The 22,952-nt window shown below is 48.6% G+C and overlaps 9 protein-coding genes and 1 non-coding gene across 10 annotated transcripts; 4 read left to right on the forward strand and 6 right to left on the reverse strand.

The window, feature by feature from the left end:
- Positions 1–56: 56 nt before the first annotated feature.
- RhiXN_10155 (proteasome assembly chaperone 2) lies at positions 57–3,949 on the reverse strand (the record flags this gene model as incomplete). The annotated part of the gene is made up of 14 exons (XM_043329971.1): positions 57–419; positions 469–531; positions 586–858; positions 923–1,329; positions 1,376–1,748; positions 1,803–1,893; positions 2,387–2,622; positions 2,670–2,730; positions 2,775–2,841; positions 2,897–3,183; positions 3,236–3,351; positions 3,398–3,456; positions 3,515–3,692; positions 3,734–3,949. The coding sequence occupies 14 exons, from the start codon at positions 3,947–3,949 to the stop codon at positions 57–59; spliced, it is 2,790 nt and encodes a 929-aa protein (XP_043184068.1).
- A 1,264-nt stretch (positions 3,950–5,213) lies between these two features.
- On the forward strand, positions 5,214–6,516 carry RhiXN_10156 (methyltransferase domain protein; the record flags this gene model as incomplete). The annotated part of the gene is made up of 4 exons (XM_043329972.1): positions 5,214–5,370; positions 5,421–5,640; positions 5,701–5,878; positions 6,019–6,516. 4 exons carry the CDS (start codon positions 5,214–5,216, stop codon positions 6,514–6,516), a joined length of 1,053 nt encoding a protein of 350 aa, XP_043184069.1.
- Positions 6,517–7,712: 1,196 nt separating this feature from the next.
- On the reverse strand, positions 7,713–7,830 carry RhiXN_12425. Its single transcript has one exon. It is a non-coding gene; the product is annotated as a tRNA-Lys (tRNA).
- Positions 7,831–8,410: 580 nt separating this feature from the next.
- RhiXN_10157 (Plasma-membrane choline transporter) lies at positions 8,411–10,800 on the reverse strand (the record flags this gene model as incomplete). The annotated part of the gene is made up of 15 exons (XM_043329973.1): positions 8,411–8,458; positions 8,522–8,582; positions 8,636–8,678; positions 8,733–8,879; positions 8,928–9,029; positions 9,079–9,174; positions 9,248–9,395; positions 9,445–9,617; positions 9,671–9,726; positions 9,777–9,859; positions 9,982–10,112; positions 10,162–10,295; positions 10,363–10,481; positions 10,529–10,630; positions 10,666–10,800. The coding sequence occupies 15 exons, from the start codon at positions 10,798–10,800 to the stop codon at positions 8,411–8,413; spliced, it is 1,578 nt and encodes a 525-aa protein (XP_043184070.1).
- A 610-nt stretch (positions 10,801–11,410) lies between these two features.
- Positions 11,411–13,336, forward strand: RhiXN_10158 (alcohol dehydrogenase; the record flags this gene model as incomplete). Its single annotated transcript, XM_043329974.1, has 10 exons — positions 11,411–11,467; positions 11,661–11,774; positions 11,830–11,940; positions 11,987–12,131; positions 12,180–12,194; positions 12,251–12,465; positions 12,603–12,696; positions 12,777–12,985; positions 13,056–13,102; positions 13,153–13,336. The coding sequence occupies 10 exons, from the start codon at positions 11,411–11,413 to the stop codon at positions 13,334–13,336; spliced, it is 1,191 nt and encodes a 396-aa protein (XP_043184071.1).
- A 506-nt stretch (positions 13,337–13,842) lies between these two features.
- Positions 13,843–14,505, forward strand: RhiXN_10159 (uncharacterized protein; the record flags this gene model as incomplete). Its single annotated transcript, XM_043329975.1, has 1 exon — positions 13,843–14,505. The coding sequence occupies one exon, from the start codon at positions 13,843–13,845 to the stop codon at positions 14,503–14,505; it is 663 nt and encodes a 220-aa protein (XP_043184072.1).
- A 324-nt stretch (positions 14,506–14,829) lies between these two features.
- Positions 14,830–15,743, reverse strand: RhiXN_10160 (uncharacterized protein; the record flags this gene model as incomplete). The annotated part of the gene is made up of 3 exons (XM_043329976.1): positions 14,830–14,960; positions 15,010–15,296; positions 15,409–15,743. The coding sequence occupies 3 exons, from the start codon at positions 15,741–15,743 to the stop codon at positions 14,830–14,832; spliced, it is 753 nt and encodes a 250-aa protein (XP_043184073.1).
- Positions 15,744–17,536: 1,793 nt separating this feature from the next.
- RhiXN_10161 (uncharacterized protein) lies at positions 17,537–18,271 on the forward strand (the record flags this gene model as incomplete). The annotated part of the gene is made up of 5 exons (XM_043329977.1): positions 17,537–17,594; positions 17,648–17,762; positions 17,824–17,923; positions 17,999–18,100; positions 18,149–18,271. 5 exons carry the CDS (start codon positions 17,537–17,539, stop codon positions 18,269–18,271), a joined length of 498 nt encoding a protein of 165 aa, XP_043184074.1.
- A 409-nt stretch (positions 18,272–18,680) lies between these two features.
- RhiXN_10162 (uncharacterized protein) lies at positions 18,681–21,537 on the reverse strand (the record flags this gene model as incomplete). The annotated part of the gene is made up of 7 exons (XM_043329978.1): positions 18,681–20,421; positions 20,481–20,605; positions 20,703–20,786; positions 20,852–20,935; positions 20,985–21,029; positions 21,079–21,191; positions 21,264–21,537. The coding sequence occupies 7 exons, from the start codon at positions 21,535–21,537 to the stop codon at positions 18,681–18,683; spliced, it is 2,466 nt and encodes an 821-aa protein (XP_043184075.1).
- Positions 21,538–21,657: 120 nt separating this feature from the next.
- On the reverse strand, positions 21,658–22,713 carry RhiXN_10163 (nucleolar protein 12, 25 kDa protein; the record flags this gene model as incomplete). Its single annotated transcript, XM_043329979.1, has 3 exons — positions 21,658–22,025; positions 22,135–22,216; positions 22,393–22,713. 3 exons carry the CDS (start codon positions 22,711–22,713, stop codon positions 21,658–21,660), a joined length of 771 nt encoding a protein of 256 aa, XP_043184076.1.
- Between the last annotated feature and the right edge of the window lie 239 nt (positions 22,714–22,952).

Raw genomic sequence — 22,952 nt, forward strand, 5'->3', positions numbered from 1 at the left:
AGCGGTTGCCAACTCGCCGGCCAACATACAGTCGAGCGAAGAGTAGCCACAAGCGGTCAGAAGTGCATCCCCACGCTCTGTAGGAATGGACCCCAGTCTCCGTTGGTATTGTCCATAACCACGATATCCAATATATCGGTTTCGTCCAAATACGTCAGCCCAGCCTTGAACTCGGGAGCACGCTTGTGGAAGTACTCGAAAATCTCCATCCTGAATACTGTTGAAGTAGTCCAACGGGCCGATCGCCTGGCTACCGGAGTGGCTCCGCTACGAACACGCGATACCCATGCATCGCATTCCTTGGATGGGACATGGACGTGTATCGGCTTTGGTTTAGTGTTGTACTGAGCGAGAACGATGAAATTGGGTGAAGCACTGAGCGCATCGACAAATGATACCAGGCGTTTTTCGGACCGTCGCTTGAGAGACATTCAGTCTGAGCTTACAGTGCAATCAAATGGGACAAACCAGTCTCATGTAAGCCCAATGGCGCTCCTCGTGTTCACTGTATGTCGATTTCATTCCATGCGTCTACGGTATGTTGGTAATTAATCAATAGTACAGAAATAAGCATATAGTATTTACCTTGGGAGTAAACTTCCTAAGTTCGAGCCGCTTGGTTTTGCGGTTATCCGCTGCCAGCCATACGTTCAGAATACGCATTACAATCTCAGGCGAAGAACACCGGTCTTGCCAACGAGGAAATCGAGGAATTGCCCCCTCAGGAAGGCAGCTGGGTACTGGTACACCCAGACGGTGTGCCTCTTCGAACCGACCGCCCACGAATGCACATCGGCGGACCCACATTGCCTCCTCAAACGACCGCGATACTCCCAGCGCGCACCCAGCGCAGGCGACCTAATCAAAACCCAATCATTTGGGAAATTAATCCGGACCCTATCATTGTAGTTACGGTGCTTACCAATTGGTGTAGAGCGTCCCAAGCTACAGGCGGCATTGATAGGGACCATGCCTTCTCATAGACCCAACCACCAAGTAAAGGGATACAATTATCGTGGGATATATTTCCACTGTCCCTTGGCCTAAAAGTATCCGCAACTGCGCCCCTGATGAGCTCGGCTGGCATACTTTCCCCGCGAACGAATGGGAGTTTCTTGACCAAACGCTCTAGTTCATTATTGGTGAGGGCAGGGGAGCGAATGAAGTCGGTGATTATACCCGCGGTAACGTTCGTATGAGACGGCTCGGCTTCGGTGGTTACGGATCCTGTCTCCGCTTCCCACGTGCGAGCTCTAACGAACAGCGACGGTGATCTCGCGATAACCCGACGGAAGAATGTAGCGAAGACTTCAGCCCGGTATGATGCACCTGTGAAAACAAATACACTAAGTCAAAATGAGATTATTTCCCTCACCAAACGACTTGCCGCTCTCTGGTTCCAAGAACACACAAAGTCGTTGTATGGTCGCATTCCTCTTCTGAGAATCCTTGCACGCGAGCTCGTCGGGACAGCTTGCGCTCCGACACCCGACCACCCCCAATGACGAAACAGTATTACTTTTCTTGTTTTTGCGCCGCTTGGATGAAGTCGGGCTTGGAGGAGGGGTCAAAAGCGCCTGACCACTGGACCCTGGCTGGGCCGGCATTGGTCCTGGTCCCCTGTTACAGGGCTCGGAGATGCCGACGTGGTCGGGATTTTCCGGGTTTGGCCTCTCTTCAAGCTCACATCCGACCGAACGACTCGGAGACGTAGTGGATAGAGATGTTCGCACCCATTTGGCCGATTCCTTTTGCAACAGTAGCTAAGTGGGAGCAAAGCTCCAACTCTCAATATCGTCGACACTGATACCAGCCGAGGCACCCAAACTTGCCTCATATCCAAGTTCATCGCATTTCTGCATGAATCCTTCTAGCTCCGAGATCAACGTACGCCTGAAATAGCATTTAAGACGCGAGAATTCTAGGGATAAGTGAATTAGAATTATCAAACTCTTACAAAAAATCCAGATATTGTATGTGACCGGCGTCCCCGCCCCCATAGAAGGCGTTGTGGTGCCGTATACGCGTGTCTAATGCTCTAGATCAAGTATGATGCGATGTTCTCAATGAGATCCTATCGTACTAGTCTCCCCCAAAAGTATAGTGCATTACCTTGTTGCCAAAACCCACTGGTTCCTCGACTCATCATACCAGCTACGCAGAGCCTCCAACGTCACCATGGCATCAGTTATTCCGGTCTTGAGCGCCACTGATCGGCCGAAAAAGAACTTTTTCGGCTTGCTATATCGGCCTCCAGGGCACAGGTATGTCTCTTGTATAGTTTAAGAAGTTTACCCTCGATTTCTTCGTGGGTGCTGATGCCGGTGGTAAATATCCCCGATATACAAACATCATATGCTTATATTGCAATACAAGTGCCACTGACCTACACCACTTTGACTCGAATTCAGCGGGCCTCACACATCGTGTTTCATGGGGATAACGGGCAGAACAAGTGGGTCGAGATGGAGTAGCCATAGCACAGGCCTGAATAACTTTGAGAGCTAGAGGTGGGTTACAATTGTAGGCTCGGGCTTGATCTCTCATGGTAATATCCCCAGTGGTGTGAAGTACCATTCCGGTCGCGTCATCGAGCATTCGACTGGCATATTGTGCACGTGACTGAGATCGCAAGTGAGTCCCCTCACAGTCGAGGAGCATTCTCTTACCAAAAACAACGTAATGTGAACCTGCTCAGTCAAGACCAGATTGCATAACTGGGCCAACGTTCTTTGTTAATGTAATCGGATTACAATCATTGGGTAATCAATTACCCAAATAGCTGCTGGTCGTGAGGGGTGCCGTACATGGCGAAACTCCAACTTGGGGGTTGTATCCATCCTAAAACAGTAATACAATATTGATATATCCGCACTTTAAGCGATTGCTTGCATACCTTCAATTTGTATTTTCAACGCTTTAGCCACCACGGTAGCCATTGCATGGGCGTCAGGAATATTATCCCCCTCGGCAACGTATTGCATAAGTGCGATACGCGGCGTGGTTCCTGGAGCCCTTAATAGTCGACGCGCAAGCCCGGTTCCAGGGATGACCGAGTTTTCGAGATTGTCCTGGTCAGCGAGTGGACGGCCGAGTAGTGGTAACTCAAGAAGGCCGGTCAAGGACGTCGATGTTATCAATTCCTGCGTCGTATCCTTGGCCAATATCACGTAATGGTTTGATCTAGGATAGTTGCTGGTTAGATCGGCATACACCGTGATTGATGAAAACCAACCCCATTTGGGCGTCCGTCCGAGCTGATTGGTCTGAGCCTACCAGAAAAAGGACTGAACCAAACCCGTTTGAATCAATAGTGTTCAATAATTTGGAGACAAATTCTTCTTTGCGATCCTACAACAGAGGTAAATATTTATTGCGTGAAATGGGGACAACGGACTTTGAGAACCGGAGACCGCTGCTGCAATACAAAAATGTCTCCACCAGGAAGCCCAAACACTATATTACCCGAGATGAGATCAGGCAATAAGGTCAATATATCCCTATATGCACATACATTCCATAGGAGAGGAGATGGCAGGACTATTCTTGCCGTCTTTTCCTCCCACTGCCGGTGCATAATAGCTAGGGTCAAAGAGGCCAATATGACGCAAACCTAGGGTATGAATGAGTAAGTCGGCGCATAGTTGTGGCACATTTCCCGCGGAAACGACTGGCTGGAGAAGGAGGAAGGGCTTTAATTTCCGAAAAATCAACATCATTCCAAGCTGCTCACTACAACCAAAACAGTCGCATTGGATTCTCCAGCCGGAAGCCCCGGCCCGGCAGCTGACAATCTGAAAAACGGGCGATCAGACATGATGGTGGTACACGAAGCCTGTGTGAAGGGTTGGCGCTTAGTGGCGCCTAGCGGGTGGCTGTGCTCATTTGTTTGTCCCCAAGGCCTCTTACCACCGGCAACGACCACGAAGTACGAAATGGCAGAGAGCATTCTCATCTGAGGCACAGTGCTCCTCCGATTAGTTACTATTCTGGACAAATACCACGTGGAATCCATTAAGGACCCACGTGGAAGTCAAAGTCAGAATGCTTATATGATTACTGGTGCTTGAGCAATTACTTTTGTTGCTGTGACGGCGGTTGTCATCTCTACTCGTACTCTCCCAGACTGCCACGACGACAGTCATACAATTACTGTCGCCTTTTCCATCTTTGAGCTAGGCTGACGACCAGAGGAGCTCCAACGTCGGGACGTAAGCCAAGTTCCTAGCCTAGAGGATTCTATCATCTCTCGCGCGCACTTGAACACGCAGGCACCATATCAGCAATCATGCAACCGGTCCTGGTCTTTTATTGTTGCTTAATCAGGTGATCTACAATTCAGGGGTTGCAACCATCTGCCTCAAGTGCTTCATCAAGTCATAACATAATGGTTCGTCTACGCGTATCCTGTAATATCAAGTTGCTTCTTAACTCATAACTCATATTAAGCTCGGACCATCATCTCCAATTTTCCATACCGCCGGCCCCTGATATTTCACCACTCAGGCATATCTTATATCAAGACCCAGGTACACGGCAAAGGCCCGATTCGCGGGGTTTAGCGACGATGATCCAAGATCAGGTAATTGTCATATCAACCCATAAACAGAATATCTACCGTCATCCTGACACCCACATATGAGAGAAGCCACAACTTCGGAGCCTCGTCTCCTTGCTCTGTTTTGCAGATCCCTCTCATATCATCATCATTACTATTTCCTTTGTCCCAGTCTGCTACAATCGGCATATTGGGTCGCAATCATCTGGATTATCGTCATTCCTTGAGATCCCGTTCATTTCTAAGTCCATAATCTACTTTGACAATCCTACCTCCTGGTGGTCGTCCCACGTATCGACATCATACCCATCAACTCGTACGAGGGTCTTGGATCGACCTACCATGGTTCGATGGGCCAGGCGCATCGGAAACCAGCCTCGCTCGCGTGGCATAGAAAGGCAAAGCCACGCGAGATGACTGGAACCCCAGCGACATCTCCCCGACTGATTTAGCCCCGACAAGCGCCACAGTGCGCCAATACGCCCTCCTTATTACACAATCTTTGATCTGTACCTTGCCCAATTCTACCCTTACCCTTCATTTCACTTTTCTATCCGACTTTGTTTTCTGGACTTAGTCCACTGTTATTAGCCCTACTCCCGCCACACTTTACACTATATATACACTAGCAGATACACCCCGTTCATCATTCCAGATGACTACCCGCTACTGGGACGAAGACACCTCTGGGGAGGTTCACCTCGTTCATTCTTCTCAAGCTGGCGATCGTTCTCGCTCTTCTGGCTATGATTCCGACTCATCCGACGGCTCCAATAACTCGATGACCACTATTGGTTCCGATGAAGCAGGAGGTAAGCATCCAGGCTGATGATATAAGGGCTATAGACTTACCAAATCACAGATTACTTCCGTGAAATTCATGGTCGTCGTTTCCCCGTCGCGGACAATCTTCCTCTGGCTCTCCCCGTGGACAATGAGGAGCTCCTTCGCTTCGACCTTCGCCATGCAAGTATTAAACTGCTCATGGGCGGAAACCAATGGACTCCCATCGTAGAGGCACTCGCCCCCGTTCGTGGTCGTCGGAGACGGGTACTTGACATATGCACCAGGTCTGGGACATGGTAAGTATCGATCCAAATCTCCAGTATTCAGTTTGACATCATGGTCTCCTTGTTTCCCAGGGTCAAAGAGCTTGCGTCTGAGCGACCTGATGTGGACTTTGTGAGCGTGGATATCGCACCAGTTGCTCCGCACACTCCGAGCGCGAACATAGAGTTTGAAGTGTACAACGTTTTGGAAGGAATCCATGCCCAGGATGCAAGTTTCGACCTGGTGTATTGTAGTTCTACTATGACGACGGTGAGAACTTGCACTCTTTTTTCTCTTGATCGATCATTCTATGCTTTATATGGGTATATAGTAGTTTTCACCTGCTTGCTTTACCACTTCCATGCTCGGTTGATTGTTCTATATTTCTTACTTACTTTCCTGATTTGCAGTTCCGAGACTATCGAGCCTTTCTTCCAGAAATACGCCGTGTCCTTCGCCCAGGGGGGCTATTCCTTTTCTGTGAGACCGAACTCGAAGTTTACGATGCATCCGATCCGCAACTTGTTCGACCAGCCAACAATGCTCCCGGGCTAACGCGTTTCGCCAGGCTCGCCCGTCGTGAACTGGAACGTCAGGGCGTTTCCGCTCGTGCGCCTACTCAAATGTCCGCGTGGCTCGACGCAAATAGTGGATTTCATCCACCGACGCACGAAATGAGAGCGATACCCAACGGAGCCTGGCATCCGCACGCTCTCATGCATGACGTTGGCTTGATGGCCGCGCGAGTTTGGAAAGCAACGACATTTAGTCTCCGCCCGATGCTACTCTCTTTCGGAACCTCGCTCCAAGATTGCGAAGCTCTTACTCAAGCGGTGCTGCGGGACCTTCAAAACCCTGACATTCAGACAATCACCAAATTTCACATGGTGTGGGCACGCCGCAACTAATAATTGACCAACCAATTTAGAATGAATGAATTTAAGTTGAATATGAATATAGAGTAGAATAGAAGTGCTTGATTCCGTTGATTTCTTGTTCGTTTCTTCTTTTTTTCGTTTATGATTATATTCGTTTGCTCACTTCGGACCTTTGCCCGCTGGACTCCCGGATAGATGCGCATGTATATAGTCGCTCTTTATTGATCTAATTCCTATTGGGAAGTTCAATGGCCCGCTGGGACAAACTTCGGGTGTAAGCCAGGCCACCTGACGAAGCTCCAAAACTCCGAGGCGTTGGCAGTCGATCGTTTCAGACAAATATCAGATCGCAAATCCCCAACGAGGTTTCAGCGAACTTTGTCTCGGTGAACTTAGATCATAATCTATTCATTACTTCAAGGGCCACTAATTGCTGGATATTAGACTACCGCCGGTTTACTGTACCACGGTATGACACGTGAATTTCCAACCTGGCGACAGATGCTGCGCCACAGCGGGCGTAAGTTGTCTTTCGGCGAGGCAAACTTCATTTCTGAAGCGAGGTGAAGCAATTTTAAAGTGCTAAACCTGATGGCGATCTCGGTTAAAGCGGAAGGCCAAGCGTCTCCTTCTTTGGAATAATTGTAAACTATTTGCGCCACGAGCGCGATCGTTTTGCATCGCAATGTATTCATGCTAAATGTCACATCGGATGGTACGATTTTCTATAGAAGTCCGGCGTATGTATTCCACTCCGCACGACTTGAATTAAAAACCCACACCAAGGACCCAGATCCCAGCAATACACAGACGCTGATTCTGGTTAAACTCAGATAAGAGCAGCAGAGCTCGTGTCCTAATACATGTTAGCCGATGGAATGCGTCAACTGATCGTATACACACAGGTTGACCAATATAAACATGTGAAGTCAACATTAGGGTATTGGCACATATTTCTAGGCACTCAGATATGATTCTACCTATTAATAGGGCATCCGGTCTCCGAAGGAGTTTCACTTTCAATTAATCACCTCGAGGGAAGGGGAGATTGGCTGATTGTGTCAAGTCACGGTGCCTTTGCTACACCTTGTCATGATCTGCTTAGTGCTCGGTTAAGGAAAAGGCAATCAGTTATCCACCAGTTTGCCGGCACTTTCGAAAGAACAGATACAGGCGTCGGAAACCATAGAACTAAAATAGGCGAGCTGACAGTACAGCACAAAAGAAGCCCCACGCGGGGCTCGAACCCGCAGCCTTGAGATCACGTGACCGAATTCTACGCGATGATGTTTTACTGCCGAGGCTTGTAAAAGTCTCACGCTCTACCGATTGAGCTAGCAGGGCTGATTGTTCACCTGCTTTGTTAATATTGCGCGAATACGCTACAAAATGAGGAAAAAATATATTCCGCCAGTGGATGATGGTTTTAGTGTGATCACCTGGTTACCATAGAAAGAGGAAGAAGAGGGACTATGGGAGAAGCTGGGGCCCTCTCAGCAATAGTTTCCCTCTATGGTCATTCACTCGGCAGTCGCCAGGAGATATGTGCGAGGATTGATCAGATATGGCTTGATAAATTATCCATAATGCAGCCTCTATTTAGATACCCAGGTGTACTAATCAGAAACCCTGGAGCTGCATGAATCAAATAAGCAAACCTAATTTGGACTAATCAGGTCCACAGATCCAGAGAGCCGGAATGTGTGTTCCCAAAGTCTCGCAAGCTGCTCCTCACTTCTCGCGTCCTCAAAAGACATACCGAAAGATTCCAGTGACATAACTTAGGTTAACTCGGTCATTGAATCAATAATAGCATCACATTAGAAGTTCGGATAGCCCAGTCTAGTCGCAAAACACCAATCAAAAGTAAAGTTGCCAATTTATCGAATCCGGAAGCCCGTGATGGATGTCGAAGGCTGATCCTTTAAACGCCCACGGGACGCACGACGTCCGGGTAAGTCTCGCGAATCATCTGTTTTGAGCCAAACGGAGATTGATCAGTATATACCGTGTGTAACATGCTAGTAAATCTAACCTCGAAAAGTCCAGGAGATCGCTCGGCTAGAATATGAGGATCTTCTCCGAGCCCGACAAAGCTGCGACCAGAATTTGAGTTTAATTGTAGATCTTAATCAACTGACCCACTTACATCGTAGAAACACCGGCTTCGATAGCTGATGCCAATGTAAGGGCTGCGGTCCACAAGTTAGTCATGATCCGTAGTGAGAAAAAGGGTGTGAGCTTACAGCATTGCAAACCAATGACAAATGCAAACAATAAGACCGGGGCAGTATATTGCCCATCGGCGTTATATCCCGGGTTGGTAAGTCTCAGATAGACATAGGCGAAAAGACTGCAAAGAAGTCCAACCAGGTACGCGCCCCACGTCATGGCTAAAAAAGGATCAGGTTGTGATGGCCAATCGAATTCTAATTACCTACCGATCCCTGTGAGGGAGTCATTGATCAGCGCATCAATACCACGATCCTTGAACAGGCGCCAAGTGTCTTTGGCAGCTGGGATGTACGGTTTGCCATAGAGTGCTAGTAATACGAGTCAGTGAGTTGGAGCGCGTGGGTAAAGGCTACATACCTATTTCAATATATGCGTATCGGTTAAAGTATTCCACCATAGACTCGATGCATCCCACAAAGCATGCGGCACAACAAGCCAGTGCCGCCTCGACGGCTGAACGAGCTCGACGTTAGCTACAGGTTGCCTAGCGAGGTGTCCCTTTGAGTCAAAGAATCTTGGCACTCACGACTCCCGCTTTCCGCTGCGTTGGCGCGGATCGAATTGAGGATAATACGCAATAGTTCAAGTAATGTGACAATCAAGGACCCAAATGCAATCGATCCCAATGACAAAGTGGAAGCTCGAACAAAGGCCGATAGAGACGGGTTATTTGGCTTTGAACATGTAAGTTAAGGGCGTATGTTTGACTTAGCTATGACCCACCATTTGACCCATGCTGCTCGGCCCAAAGTAGTACCATCCACCATAAGGGCCACCGGCCATCGTCGCCAAACAGACATTACCAATAACTTGGGAAGTCCACAAGTACGAAAACAGCTCGAAGAAGATAAGCCCGGTAACTGTGCCTGACGAGCAAGAACTGCCGTTTTGGCAAGCTATGTTGCGGGTTTGAGTGGCGTCTATCCAGCTGTGGCTGTCATCGACTTACTGGCGTTGTTGGGGGTCCACTTGGCATATGTAGCGATAGCAGTAAACACAAACCATCTACAATCTCGTCGGGTCGATTCAATCAATGAACATAAGCAAGTACTCACACACTGAGCGCCGCCTGAGTAATCAAGCCAGAGAATGCAACTACGTAAACACTCTTGTGGTGTTTGGAGACGTCCATCACCACCTACAGCCACTAAAGTCAATCATCTTACATCGATAAAGAGCCTATATAACAAAACCCTATCCCAGTATGTGTAGAATACCGGAAGCAATAGCGGAATAGAAGGTTACAGATTTGAGACTGACCTGAAGCATGAGGCTTGCCAAAGGTATACGACTCCGCATACCAAAGTACGCGAGCACGCCAAAGACGGCGATAATAGTAAATATGATTGCTCCCGAGTAATATTTGGTGACCCAATAGTATACCGCGATGGCTGATAGAAATGTTTCAATATGAAAAGCTTGACTAAACACGGGACGTACCGATATTGGCTGCCACGCTCAAAACCAGCGTTATCTGAAGGATCACGCTGGTAAAGGCGCGGACTAATAATAGGTAGATGGTGGAAAACACCAGACCGGCAGCAGTTACAAACAGGAGAAGGTAGATGGTGTGGCTAAAAGGTCCCGAATGGATTGTCATAGTCAGATGTCAATAGCAAGCTTAATTTACGCGACACGCACGAGTTTAATGTTACGTTAGTGCCCCCTTGACGACCCCCACCGACGCCGCCGCTGGATAAGCTGCCGTTGGAGACCCAGCTTTGTAGAGCAATACCCGACACCACGGCAAATCCAAGAAACTAGTGAGTACGAGTAAGGAAGCAAGGCAACTCAAGTCTAAAGCCACGAAACATGCCTGGGCGATGAATAGTATCAAAAACGGAATATCGTTGATTCTCTTCTTAGGCTTGAATCGTTCGCCGTATTCATCAGTTTTAGCCTTGTATCGCTGAAGCCGACGATTGGTGGATTGACTTGTGGTACTGCATAGGGCTGGGAGGGTGGTGGGTATTGGCCACCTGCCCCTTGCCACTGGTTAGGGCCGGCATTCCATTGGCCATTATTGGGACCGTATCCCTGCTGGTTATGGCCATACTGACCCCCTTGGTTCCACGACATTTCAGATAGCAGGTCTGCTTGGAACCACAGCGTGTTGAAGGAGAAAAGAAGTCCCAAGGTGGACCGATAACTTTGATTCCGAACGTGACGTCAGCTGCCGTTAGTCTATCGTTACACAAGGGTCGTTTCACGTTGAGCGAGATTTCAATGGCAATGCTATGTCGTAAATGCCAGGCTCTCTATCTTGGCAAGGCTCTCGTAGTTGACCGCGGGCGCAGAGCAGCCAACCTCTGTAGCACCCCCGATCAGTGTTGTTATGAACCGACATCAGATCCGAGTTCATCCGATGTCGATCCAATTGGCAAAAAGGTTGGTTGGTTCATTATGAACTTCAAATTAGTTACAACAGATATTATACATCTTGTTTTATCGCGCATAATACACCTGATAGCTTCGTACGCATCACACTCCTTGGCCAAGTTAGTTACGCCAAGGTTCCAAAATACTCCAAGCCCTTCCGACCCCCGCAACTGAGCCCGAAAAATTAAACAACTCGGAAAGTGGAATCGCGTAGGCCCCACTAAAATACAAGCAAAGCATGCGAGGGCGAGTGCATGGCTGAATAAGAATTGCTGAGGGTGCAGGAAACTCGCTATCATTGTTGCCATCGATGTCGACGCCAACATCCCCATCGCAATCCTCATCGAGCGCATGGCTTAACTGCGTGGTGAGTACGGTTATGTTATGATCTCTGGCTTCGTCCTCGTCTAACTAGCTCGACCGGAGGTTCGCGAAGCAAATCGGGTTCGCTTTCTGTCTCGTTTACGGAGCGTAAAGCTCGAGGCGGCCAATATATCGAAACGTCGCCTGACTCGCTTTCGAGTGAGGCCTGCTGCTTTATGCTGAGCCTCAATACCAAGAGATACCGTGGCGATGTCGTGTACGCGTTCAAAATTGAGCCAATTTTGGAGCTCGGTATGAATATTTCCCATACGAGAATGACTCAGGTTCCTGTCCCAGATATCACCCAGCCCGTAAGCCTTTTCCATTCTTTTTTGGCATTCATGTAATCTGAGTTGAATTGGACAGGACGATGTGATTGTCAAAGTCACCGGGACGACCATTTGTGGATCTGATTTGCATTTGTACCATGGAGAGATCGTGGCCTTGCAGAAGGGGATATTCTCGGACACGAAGCGAGTCACTTTATATTGGATTAATGCCTTATCCTGACTTCTATGAATAGTTATGGTGTCGTAGACAGAGTCGGAGAGAACGTCAAGAACCTAAAGCCTGGTCAACAGTGGTTGCTTCATTCCAAATTGCATGCGGCCAGTGCAGTTACTGCAAACAGAAGCTGAGCAGCATGTGCGACAAGACAACAACAGCTCGTATGTCCGCTGTTCATCCATACTGATCTGATATAGACAATGATATAGCCTGCAGAACGCTATGTACGGAACCCGCGATGCCGGATTCTTCGGCTATTCTCACTCACGGGGGTTCCCAGGTGGACAGGCGGAGTACGTCAAGGCAAGTAGATGTCCACCGTCTTTATCTCGTTTCAAATTGAACGCTGTGCAGGTTCCGTACGGAAACGTCAACCTCCTGCCGATCCCGGACAATGTAATAGAGCAAGCCATCTATCTTTCGGACGTGATCCCTACCAGCTATCATTGCGTTGTCGACACTGGGGTAAAGGAAGGTGATATCGTAGCCGTCTGGGTATGCTCTTATGTTTTCTTTCTTACAAATATCCTTGACGCTCGTTGATCTAGGGTCTCGGTCCTATTGGCCAGTGTTGCCGCTGGGCGTAAATCAAGGGTGCCAAGCGTGTAATTGGTATTGACTCGCACCCTCAGCGCCTGGCCTTTGCATCTGAGAAGCTCGACATCGAGACCTTGAACTTTAAGGAACACTCGGATGTTCTGAGGAGACTACGCGAGCTTGTTCCTGGTGGGTTGATGTTGCACTCGACTGCGGTAAATGACATCTACGTCTTATCGAGAAGGAATGTCTAAACGAACTGCGGACAGGAACCTCCCACGGGCCCAAGACTCTGTTGCACAAAGTTCAAAAGACCTTGATGCTCGAAACTGATGTTTCGGAAACCGCCAACGAGATGATCGAGTCTGTGAGAAAGATGGGTCGATGTGGTGTCATTGCCGCGTATTCGGGATACACCAACCAGTTCAACATTGGTGCACTGATGGAGAAGGGAGTGAGGTTTATGGTAACGGCCAAGGTGGGTCCTTTTACTCTCGATGATTTTCCAGTGCTGATTCAATGCAGCTCCGGTTCATTTGTACTGGGAGGAAATTCTAAACGACTATATCATTCCTGGAAAGTTCGACCCAACCTTGTGAGTAAATGCTACTCTCGACGAGAATAGCACTGACCGAGCTCGAATAGCATGATCACTCACCGTGTCCCGATCGATGACATGTATTTTTTATCATATGCCATCAGTCTGATGATTGCTAACACCCAAACGGTACACCGCCTTCGACAAGGGTATTGCCGGAGTCGAGAAGGTGTTTGTCGAAACTCGGTTCTCCAACTCACCGTCCTAAGGATGTCCGACCGTCCAGGGTAGATGACTGGAAGACGGCTACGCACTAAATGAAATAATTGGTCGAATGTATAGTATGGTTTAGTTGTAGTAATATAATATACCGTGGGTCATAGCCACTATATGCGTCTGAGTTTGCTAACCCGCGCCCGCATTTTGTTATGGCCTTGCGGCGTGCCCGTCTCCTGTTGCATCTTCTTTGAGCAATTGCTCCCGCCTGCTCCGCTAATGTCCCCTCACGAGTACGGGTTGATCAATTGAGTTAGTGTTAGTTTAGGACAGTCATAAGAGCCCAATTTGGACACTCCTGATTTGGACATGGCTAACCCCTGATTGACCCCTTTTCGTTGTCATTTGTATTGTACCAATCATTTACCTCAGCTCACCATTACCAGCACAACGCCAGCATTAATACTCCTTTCTCCAACAACACTGTGCTTTAAATTTGTTAGCAATTTCTTCCTCACCTTCACAGTACGTTTTGGGATACAAGATTCATGGATTCAATGAAATCAGACAACCCGGCACTCATGAGTGCGATCTCTCCTTTAACCAATCCCCACCGTCTTGAACGCCCATGCTACTTATTCTGGAACGATGAGTTTACATCTCGTTCAAATGCTCGAAAAAATCACCTGTGGACTTCCCCCGAATTCCCCCTAGTTGCTCCCATAGCTGAAGGCGAGAGTTTTGATTCCACTTACTACGATGAAGATAGCGATGGCCAATCAGACACCGATGATTCAGATGTGTCCAGAGATCCTTTGGATTTGATTGGAACGCCAAATGTGCCAATACAAGCTACTATCGTGGTTGAGGGAAAGCGCATCCCTGATTGTGATATTACTAGGAGCCAGTTGTCATTGTCATTGGGACTCAAGCAAAATCTTGGCCTTGCTCGTCAAGACATTGATAACAAGAAGCGGTTTGTATTTGAGATATACCGCTGTGCTTCGTTTATTGCAATCACGTTTGCAGGTCCCTATTGGTCTTTTGTTGTTTGTAGATCCAATGATTCTTGTCTGCAATGGAGCAGGCCCATTGCGGCAGGCACCGACACGCACAATACCATCCTCGATACAATATTTCGCATTGCAGAGAGTTACCCAGAAAATCCTGCGGCAGACCCAAGAACACAACCCCTTGTTGATACCTACCTCCAGGTAGGCGAGGACTATACTGTTATGATGTAGGACCGAAAATTGGGTTTGTCAATAGATCATTCGTAATTCTGTGATAAAGCATGTATGCATATATTGCGAGCCATCAAAATCCAGAATAAACATAGAATAGTAAGTAGCTATACACAAACAGTTGTGCAACATTAAGAAAGAGCTAAGGTTGCACAGCGTTCGGTTGGGTGGCAATGCCATTCATCTCTCCAGGGTGGTATGGATACATATCGCCCACCCTGTCCGATCTACCAATTCCGGCACGTCAGGACAAGTATAGGTTAAGTCTGCCTGAGAACGCACCCCATGAATTCTCCAAGCACTAGTATGCGACTTGTCTCATCGTCAAAAAACATCTCCCACCTGGATCCCATCAGGCCAGGTGCTGGCAAACAATAGTTCGGGCTTCGTTTGAACAGGTCCTTGCACTTCTGTTGCAAGTCCCGTTTCATCGACTTGCGAATATTGCGAGCCGTCTTCCCGACCATAAATGCCACACCGGGTTCGCCGTCGAGTGATGCGTACCAGTGCGGATGGGACTCGGACAGAGATAATGAAAGAGGAATCGGCGGGCATGCTCGGTGTCGTCAAAGCTATTGACGTTGAAGTTTCCAAGCGTGCCGCCGCATACCTTATGAGTGTCGACAAGCTCTTGGTCGGTCAGAAAGTATACCAGGCGGTAATCTGGGAATGGCCTCTTTATAGGAGCGAGATCAGGTGTGTTAGCTATTGGAATGACATCTGGAAACTGAGCAACACTCGGCTCTGAATCCTTTGGACGGTACGGATACATATCGCCCACCCTGTCCGATCTACCAATCTCAGCGTGTCAGAACAGGCATAGGTTAAGTCTGCCTGAGAACACCCCATGAATTCTCCAGCACTAGTATGCGACTTGTCTCATCGTCAAAAAACATCTCCCACCTGGATCCCATCAGGCCGGGTGCTGGCAAACAGTAATTCGGGCTTCGTTTGAACAGGTCCTTGCACTTCTGTTGCAAGTCCCGTTTCATCGACTTGCGAATATTGCGAGCCGTCTTCCCGACCATAAATGCCACACCGGGTTCGCCGTCGAGTGATGCGTACCAGTGTCGGATGGGACTCGGACAGAGATAATGAAAGAGGAATCGGCGGGCATGCTCGGTGTCGTCAAAGCTATTGACGTTGAAGTTTCCAAGTGTGCCGCCGCATACTTTATAAGTGTCGACAAGCTCTTGGTCGGTCAGAAAGTACACCAGCCGGTAGTCGGGATATGACATTGTAAGTAATTCAATAATTCACCAAGTGCGGTGGGTAGCTTTGCAATGGAAGGACGTAGAACAGGAGCAACTCATTATATAAGCACTGACTTTAACTGACCTTGTGAAATTTGTCGGATCAATGGGGTAGAGTCACCCTTGTTACCAGTTATTAGTAGTGAGTAACCACAAACGTGGGTAACTAGCCAGTTTGTTACAGATATTTGAGTTACAGAATGGGGGGGGGGGTTGATCAACATATACGTATCCATATATTAATCAAGATGTACTTTGTTTGTTTATCATCCCAATTGACGCCAGGTACCCGACAAATACTCTCGTTGTCTCAATCCAACTTCAGAGCGTCCGCCTGCACAGGTGTATCTAAAAGGATTGTCAGGGGTTTGCAATACCCATCCCGTAATTCAGATTATATGCGCTCCCTCGGCTCGCCTCCTTGGCTTTTGTTGAATTTTGGTTCCTAACTGTTTGCCCTCTTTTGGTTTGTTCCACTTACTCATGTATCGCTCCCAGTGATCTTAAAATGACCCTAGAGGAACTCTCTCGCACCTTTCTTTACTTTCAACCATCACAATCGAGTATTGATTATGGATTGTCATTCCCCACGGACCTTCCGACTTATATATGCTCAACTTGACAAAGTTCTTGTCTTTAGAATAGGTACAAAACTGGAAATATTCGAAGTTGAACTCATCGTTTGACTCAGTTCAGCTGGTACTTGCGGCGCAACCTAATAGCCATACCCGAGGACCAAGCTGGCGGACTGTACCTGTGTAGATCATGCACACAGCTTGCAAGCATTCGAAGGTAAAGAGGACCCCTCAAAGGAAAGGGGATCGCCCCCGTTGATCAGCGAATCTAGGAAGCAACAGCGGCGCTCGCCAGGAAGGGGTAGCAGGCCAATATAACGGTGGAATGGAGCGATGGCTATCATCAAAACATGACAAACCCCAGACGCGGGTCAGCGAACCTGGACGCATACAGTCAACCCAAAGAATGGGCTGGGCGTACTGCCATTGTGAATCTAGTTTCAATTGCATATAGTAGTGGTTATTCTCCCTGACACTCGCTTCAAATGTAATTAGAGGATTGATTATGGGTTAGAACATGAAAGCCCAATTCAAAAGAGCGTTCATAGGTTCAAATTTCTCCTGGCAAGCACCGCGTGGTACAATCTGACCTACCCCCATTGACCGTATTTGAGTTGTTCTAACGATATTCAACTACTGGCCGTTATTAGACACCAAGTGAAGCGATAAGTTAATCACCGTCTCCCTCCCCCCCAAAAAAAGAAACTGTATCCCACGAACTTCACACTATTTTTGTCTCCGGAATGAGTACCTAACCGGAAACAAATAAACAGTCGAAGTTAAGAGTTGAGCTCACGTCATTTGACAAATTTTTAATGAGGGTGAGTGGCACCTTACTTTGGAGTTTCCCACTTGTCAACCAGTTCCCAACCCCACGAACAACGGAAATGGGTCGAGACAACGGTCGTCGATCAAAACGGGTCACGTGACCGGAGCCGAGGGCTCCATGACGACCCGAAACAGTTTATGTTCCCTTGACCGTGTCCACCACAAGCTTGAGCTTGCCTCGCCCGTTCTTTCTCCTTTTCTTTTCTTTTCTTTTCTTTTAACTTTCCATTACGGGTGACTCCTGGTTGGGTTCTCCCTGTTCACTTGATATATTCTGGTCCGCTGGTTCGACTTGACTTGTTGTATATTGTCCTTTACTGCTGTGCAGTCCCCTCACCGCTTAACCTACACTCTTTCTACGTTACTTGAATCAGGATGGGAGCTTTTATCTGGCACCAATGGGCTCGTTATGTCTCTCTCACCGCTGGAATCTGTGAGTTCCTAGCTCCTGGGTCACTCAAACTGAGCTTATGTCGCTTATGATAGACGGCATCTGGGCCGGATTTTGGGGCATCCTCTTCCGTAAATTCTTCTGGGACTTTATTGGCGGGAAACTACAAGCACCCGCGCCAGGTCAGCCTCCTTTCTCTGGAGGAATGATGTACGTAATCCTGTATGCTGTATCCCGGAGTCGTCGCCATCTGACCCTTGGTTGTTGATAGTACCGCTCCAAGTGCAGCGCCCTTCGTAACGATCATCGTCACAATTCCACTTCTGCAAATTATCACGATTATCATGTCTCTCATTCTTGTTCTCCTCGAGGTGTGTCTCCCTTTCTCTCTCAATTTATTGTCCCCACACTAATTTTACCCTTAATTTCATAACCATTTCTCTTAGTGGCCACTTCCGGTGATGAAGAAACTTCCAATTTATAGGAGTTTGGTCTTCCGTGCCGTATGGCTGCTACTCTTGGCCTTTGTTTCTGTTTTGTTCTATCAGGTGAGTTTCCGGCAATTTTTATCGGCTTTGTTCTAACCTTGTCGACAGGGAACAAATGTTGCTATCTATGGCTTGACAGCCGCCATAGGCTACACTCGCGGACAAATCAAAGGCGAGATTATGCAGGAAGCGAAAGAGAATCGGGGGAACGGCGAACCTACCAAGGCTTAATGCTGTCTATGCTTTTCCTTGAGTACCCTTCTCCCCCAGGTGCGGTTTCGACGGACAAGACAAATATCTTCAGTCTACCACAGTGCGTCTTGCCACGGTTTGTATATATTCGTTTTTTTTTTTTTTTCTACTTTCTCCCCGATTGTGTACTTTCGCTACTCCCTTCACCTTTTTAACTTTTGTCAATGAACGCACGGGTGGCTCGCTTCGATTTGATTGGCTTTGCCTGAATGAGCGATTAGGGTCCTACATCTTTGCGGGTGCTGAAGGGCGACAACAGTGTGATGGAAAGCCAAGTGAATACAAAGATAAATCCGAAACAACTACGCTAATAACATACAATCAACAGCATTGTTCCCAAGCGCTTTTCTCCTAATCCATCGCACACTCACATTTCCCGCAACTCCCACTACTCCACCCGATCCCACTCTCTTACACCCTCCCCAATTCCACCCCTCTCACTGAGCATCGGCAGCCGGCTCGGACTCCCACCCGAAAACACCTGCCCGTCCTGGAATACCGTTCTTCCCGGGCTCTGCAGCTCGATAGGAAAGATCGTAGGCGGGGGAACATACAAAGGCGGAGGAGGAAAAACCTGAGCTGCCGGACCTTGGTACGGAGACGACTGGGTCGGATATGATTGTCGAGACGGACTGTGGCTATGGTATGTCTGACCGGGCGTAGATTGGTATATCTGGCTAGGCGAAGATTGATAGCTTTGGCCTTGTAAAGGTTGGTAAACTTGACCTGGTGGGCTATGGTATGGCTGGCGCGAAGGACTATGGTACACCTGTGCTGCAGACTGTGTCGGGGAATTCTGATAGGCTCGTCCTGGGGATGCGGTTGGCTGGAACATCTGAGGTAGGCTCTGATGTGTTTGTGGGCCTGGTGATACGGTATATCCTTGCGGTTGGTAGGGCCCGGTGGGCGTCTGCTGGAACGATCCTTGGCTTTGGCTTTGGCTTTGGCTTTGGCTCTGACCTTGACCTGGTGCCGGTCCCGGCCCTGGAGGCAACGCCTGGTATCCCCCTTGGCCAGCCGCAGGAGGCTGATACGTTACTTGTCCTTGGTACCCGCTCTGCCCAGATGTCGCTCCTTGAAACCCTCCCTGTCCGCTCTGTACCTGACTCTGATTCCAAGAGTTCGGGACGCTCGTTCGGAACGGATGCATCTCCGGCTTTCGCGACTTGCGTGGGGGATTTTCTACATGCGAAGGAAGGCCAGGTGCATGCGGATGAGTAACGCTAGGAACAGGGTGGAGATAATCTCGTTGGCGATGTTCGGGAAGGGTATGGTGCGTGCGTTCAGGAAATGGGTCTATGGCGAACAGTGCGCTTGTTGGGTTTATCTCCGACCATGTATCTCCGCTCATCATAGGAACCAGCACTGCCCCCGTCTTGGGAGGAGTCGGAGGTCGTGGTAAATGAGGAGGGTGCGCATCCGCCAGGCGGGGCGAGCGTTGATTGTTTGTGGGAATAGGAAGAGGCAAACTTCGTTCACTCGTTCGTTCCGGAGATTGTAGGGAAGGTAATGTCCGACGATTGAGATTCGGAGAAACTGGGACCGGCGACCTAGCCTCCGCGCCCGGAATCGGAGGTTTGGCTGGAGGATGAAGCGCCTGGGGTGTGGGTACACGAGGGGGCGTTGGAGGCTTCTCATTTGTTTCTCTAACTTGTTCTCGTTCTCGCGCCTTTTGCCGCGCTGGCTTCGGCTCCCTCGGTCGTTTTGGTGGACCGGTTCCTCGTTGCGTTCGTCGTGGAGCGGGCGGATCCTCTTCTTCGACAGTCGTGTCACCCTCTCCGTCCAATTCGCTCCCCTTTCTCGGTGATTTTTCGCCACCCACCTCCATTCCCACCACGGCATCCAGTTCTTCCTCGATATCCCTCGCAGCTTGTTCAGCAGCCTCCCGCCCAGCTCTCTCCACCTCTTCCTCCGCCCTCTCCTTCCCTTCCCGCCCGTGTTCATGGTCATGGTCATGGTCTTGTTCGTCCCGTTCTTCATGTTCGCTTCCTTCTTCTCGGTCATCGTGTTCACTCTCGGCTTCAGCCTCTGCTACACCCCTTTCCTTGGCCTTGGCCTGGCTCTTTGCAGCCGCTCCTCGCACAACCGGCGGGGGAACAATATATAGCCGGGGGCGAAGCACTTTCCATCTGTCATCGTTCCAGTAGCATCAAGACGAGAGATGTGACATAGGTATATAACAACCTACCGTCCCCTGATTGCACCTTCGCCCCGATCGGCGCAGGAGTAGCCTTTTTCAGCCATGAAGGCTGTGACACGTCTCCACGGAATTGAGCCAATCACCTCAAACAATGAATCGATGAGTTGACGGTCCTATGGGTGTCGTCAGTTTAAGGAGTCGAGGGCGTGAAGTGTGAAAAAAGGCGGTAGCCTGGCCTAAAAAGAAGCGGGAATAAGAGCAGGGACGAACCTCAGTGTTGCTCCACCTATTGGCTTGTTGGGGCTTAATGGGTGTAGCACGGGAACGAGCACCTCCGCTTCTTAGCGGGGCGGTCTTAGAGTTACAATTAAATCAATGGAGGTTTATTATTTCTGTTGAGCAGGACCGAAAGGGCTTACTTCCTGTTCTTGTTCCTCGTCCGTTTCTTCTCTCCTTGAAGCTTCCTCGTTTCTTGACACCCGAGGACGTTTAACAGGCTGGTGCTATTACGAATAGGTAAAGAGAGGGAGGGAAAGAGGACAGGACACCAACTTGAGAGCGCCGTTTGGCTCCATGCGTAGGCTCCATATAAGATTCCTAGCAACCAACATTAGTTTGGTGCTAATTTTCGAAAAGATAAGCGTACGTCTTCAGTGTTGTCGCCGTCATCTGTTTTCCTGCTCGCTTCAGACCTTCTGGGTCGTCCCCTTTTCTTCGTCAACTGTCTGGATAATTCGGATTCGCTGGCAACCGGCGTGTCTGTCATCAAAGGCAAACAATCCGAAAAAAAGATTAAATATAAATTCATGCTGTGCAAACAAAGAAACTGACTTTCATCCTTCCTAATTCTCGTACTCCTCCTCGCCGCAACGACCAAGTTTTCGGCACTTGCTAGTACCTTGAGTTTCTTCGGGGCAACATAGTCAAAGGGCTGAGTAGCGTCATACGGTGCTCTCGGTTCGGTTAATTTTGTAGGAACATCGTCCCAGTCGTACCGCTGGGCCGCATTATACTGATCCTGTTCTTCTCCCTGGCCTGCAAATTGCAATCCGTGAGCAACAAAGATAGGTGCAGTCGAGTCTGACGTAGACCGCCGGTGTGACATTGTCAAGGAGGCGGTAGTTTCTAACAAGGGGAGTTGATGTCACGCTTAGTCATCACACATCATTCACAACAAAAACAACAATAATTTACAATCAAATATAGACAAGATAGATTGTCATTTTTATTTGCGTCGAGACTTGGATTTCGACTTTCTCTCTGTTACTCGTTTATCCTTGGCCTTTCTCCGTTGAGCAAGAGCTTTGACGTGCGCTGCCCGGGCCGCCGCCTTTGTTTCGTAGCGAATTTTAGAAGGTTTGGGCTTTGGTTTTGATTTCTTCTCTGAATTGGGTTTCTGAGCGGTTGGTTTGAGCCTTTTGGTTTGACGTTGCCCTTCTAACTGTTCTCCGTCCTCGGCTTCAGGTCGTGTTTTCTGGGGTCCAAGCATATCAGTGGTTGGGTCGAAATCTTCTATTACCGCAACAGTCGCCAACTGTTCCTCGTCTGAATACTCTTCTTCGTGTTCTTCTGGCTGGACAGAGGATATTCCAACTATTAAATTGTTCGAATGAGTTGCGTCCCCGTTGTAAACGTGAGTGTAAGGTGGCCAATGAGTGTTAGACAATACGTGGAACCCACTGGGAATGAAAATGAGACGTACCAAATTCTAACGCTGCACCGCCATATGCTTTCTCCACCGCTTCAAAATTTGTCTGGGCTCGTTCTTTCAGCTCTTTTCGCATCTACCGAACATAAAACAATTAGATTCCCGCGATGTAAAATCCTCAGACGATAAATGCAGGGTCAAGCCAGGGAATCCTTGAGGGTAATATAGTTCAATTCGACTTTTCCCGCACACAGCCAGAACTGACTGTATGTACCACGCCCGTCACACAATTGTACCAAAACCAGAACTCACTTGTCGCCTCTCCTCCAAATGCTCCTGCTTCTCCCTCTCTGTAGCCTTAGCTTTGGCAGCTTTTTTCCGTTCCGCATTACGCTTTCGAAAGCCTGTTAGGTACTCCCTAATTTTGCCATTTTGTCCAGTTAATACCAATCCAGACGAGTGTATCAATGGTAGATGTGACAGTGCTAATGAGGAATGATAGAGTAAGAAAGTTGCTAACCTCCGGGCCTCTTCATCGAATACAATCTCTTTCACCTGACCCTGTCTGGCCCGCTTTTTATGCGCCCAGGCCACCGATTGGCGAGTGAGTAATGCAGCATTTGAGGGTGCCATTTCGAGCGAACAATGTTCAATTAGGTTATCTCAGAGTATCCCAGGCTTATTCGGGTGAAAACGTATGATCTCTTGCCCTTGCCTCTAGTAATAATATAGAAAAGCACCGCCGTGGGGAGAAATGAATGTGCTGGTGTACAAATATGTGAGCAATCCAAGGTTTTGGAATGGCTGGTGGCTGTAACGAGAGCTAAGCCTTCCGGTCACGTGATAAGTGTTAGATTTAAATTTGTGGATGA

The sequence above is a fragment of the Rhizoctonia solani genome, chromosome 11 (assembly GCF_016906535.1).
Source record: "Rhizoctonia solani chromosome 11, complete sequence".
NCBI classification, from domain to species: Eukaryota; Fungi; Basidiomycota; class Agaricomycetes; order Cantharellales; family Ceratobasidiaceae; genus Rhizoctonia; species Rhizoctonia solani.